This window comes from Mixophyes fleayi, chromosome 6 (assembly GCF_038048845.1).
Source record: "Mixophyes fleayi isolate aMixFle1 chromosome 6, aMixFle1.hap1, whole genome shotgun sequence".
Lineage (NCBI taxonomy): Eukaryota > Metazoa > Chordata > Amphibia > Anura > Limnodynastidae > Mixophyes > Mixophyes fleayi.
The window spans coordinates 38,279,462-38,281,782 of NC_134407.1; the positions used below are offsets into that span (position 1 = coordinate 38,279,462).

General features: G+C 37.4%; 1 protein-coding gene across 1 annotated transcript; it reads right to left on the reverse strand.

Annotated features, from left to right (window-relative positions):
• Positions 1–317: 317 nt before the first annotated feature.
• On the reverse strand, positions 318–1,262 carry LOC142095319 (taste receptor type 2 member 9-like). Its single transcript, XM_075178275.1, has one exon. It carries the CDS (start codon positions 1,260–1,262, stop codon positions 318–320), a length of 945 nt encoding a protein of 314 aa, XP_075034376.1.
• Between the last annotated feature and the right edge of the window lie 1,059 nt (positions 1,263–2,321).

Genomic DNA, 2,321 nt, shown 5'->3' on the forward strand with positions numbered 1-2,321 from the left:
AATTATGCAATTCCCAGAGATTCGCATCATGAAGGCTTGAAATCTGCCCACTTCACTAGGAAGTCAGCAGATGCGGGAGATTTGCCAGCTCTCCTGTAAGTCCGGGAGGCCTACCTGGTATTCGGGAGTCTCCCGGATATTCCGGGAGAGTTGGCAAGTATGTTTAACGACACAATAAAGTAAAACACATTTTTGTATATTTTCTCTTTAAACTGTATCTTTATGGAATGGTCTTTATAAAACAATAACATACTTTCGCATAAAACAAAACTTTGTGTTCCCTGATGCACAGAACATTTGGAAAACATAAAAAAGCATTATGAAGCTGTAACTGTGATTTCAGTATTAGCAACAATAGATTTCATACCTAGGAGTTTCTTCAAGACATTTGTCAGTTTTCGGTTGCCTAAGATTAAAATAGCAGCATTTATTGTTGGAAAACTGGAAAGTACAATATAACAGACCGTTATTGTTAGTTCATCTGGCATTATTAAAGAATAACTTAATAATATAGAAACACAATACACAATTAAGTAATTGATCAGGAGTGCAGTCACTGTTTTGGCGGCTGATAAATGAGAAGTGATTCTAGCTTGACCAAATCCTTCATTGTTCTGTCTCATCCGTCTCATGTGGTTAAACAGAGAGGTGATGATGGCAACAGTAGTGAGGGAGATTATAGTAAAAGCAACAGAAACAATAAGCATGAACATTTGAAACATACAGTTACACTTGCTAAAATAGACATTAGAAGACATTAATGTTATGTTCCCTGTAATATTGAGCGGAGTGACGACAATGTCTATGTACATATCCCAGTAGACTGACATTCCGGCACCCCAAGACAGGACAATAGAAAGAAATAATAGCCAGGGCACCATTAATGGAAGCTTTGCCTTGAGCTTGCAAAAAAATGTTCCACTAAGATTGACGATCTTCACACAATAGTAAAAGCACAGACAGGTGGAACACCAGAGGCTGGAGAGTGAAGCTGAAGTGGAGACTGCTTGAACTAAGTTGCTTACCCATTCTAGAAGGTAGATTTCCTTAAACATGGCGTAAGCAATCTCTTGGAGAACAATTATTCCTTGGAGCATGATGTTGAAAATTCCAATGACATTAAGGATAAGATTGCAAGGATTAAGATCACGAGTCTTCTGCCAGTCTAGAAAGTGAACTATCAGGATAAAAATATTTCCAGTTAAGCCTGTAACAAGAAATATACTGTGCAAAGCCACATGGATAACAGCTATTTCTGACATGCTGGAGACGTGGAATATTTTACACGTATGTCTTAGTAAAACTTATTCCACTGATCCTACTGACTAGAGGTCTTCTGACATCAGTTATAGAGTGTTTAATAGCTCTCTGTGTCTATCTTCTCATGTGTGTTTGCATGTAGTTTCCACCTGGATTGAAACCCAATCTCGGAATCCACAATATTATTCATCAGAGTACACGACAAAGAGAATATATTTGCATGTCAATACATGACTATTGCTTTTCCTTATATATTTTTGAGGAATACAAATTAGGCGGTTTGACAAGAACATTTATTTTCTCTTACATTGCAGGTTAAACAAATCATTTCTAAAACAGTGTTTTCATTTCTGTGTCTGTAAAACAATATACAGCTCCACAGGACAGAACTTCCGGAAGGTCAGAAACCCCGACCTTCATTAAACACACTTAGGATTTCAAGAGGTCTTTAACATATCATGTTAAATACAAACAAGAAGAGGTGTATATATAAAGACATTTCATATTAACCATAATGGATATAAAAAGTTTTAAATGTAGTTAGTCTTTTAAACAAAATTCTAATTAAAAAAGTTAAATGATTAGCCATATTCTGATTTCCGCAAGGGCCTCCTTAGCACAGGGTTGGAAGTCACCACAGATACCCTTGATATCGAAAGTAGCGGCCAAGGTGCAGGGCCGGTGCTAGGGTCCATGGCGCCCTAGGCAATTTGAAAATAGACTCTGATTTACTACCTGCATCTCCTACACTTAGAGAAGTTCCCCAATGTTCCTATTAGTAGTTCCCTGGTGACCATTCGACTAGTGTAACTTTCACAAATTGGAAGGGATCCTATTGGGTTCCTCCCCTCATATGGTCAATGTGGTTTAACAGCAGAATTGTTTAAGGTGTTCCTCCCCACTATGTACCCCTTCAATCCTTCCCCTTTTTATTTTTGTGTCCTTTCCCTACCCCCCCCCATCCCTTTCTTCTTTCTGTACCTCATAATTTCTGAAAAATTAATAAAAATACTGTTGAAGTTAAAAAAAAAAAGTTAAATGATGTAAAGCACAGATGTTAT

Excerpts from the sequence above, each read along its gene's own strand:
- LOC142095319 (XM_075178275.1), bottom strand. The coding sequence starts at position 1,262 with ATGTCAGAAATAGCTGTTATCCATGTGGCTTTGCACAGTATATTTCTT.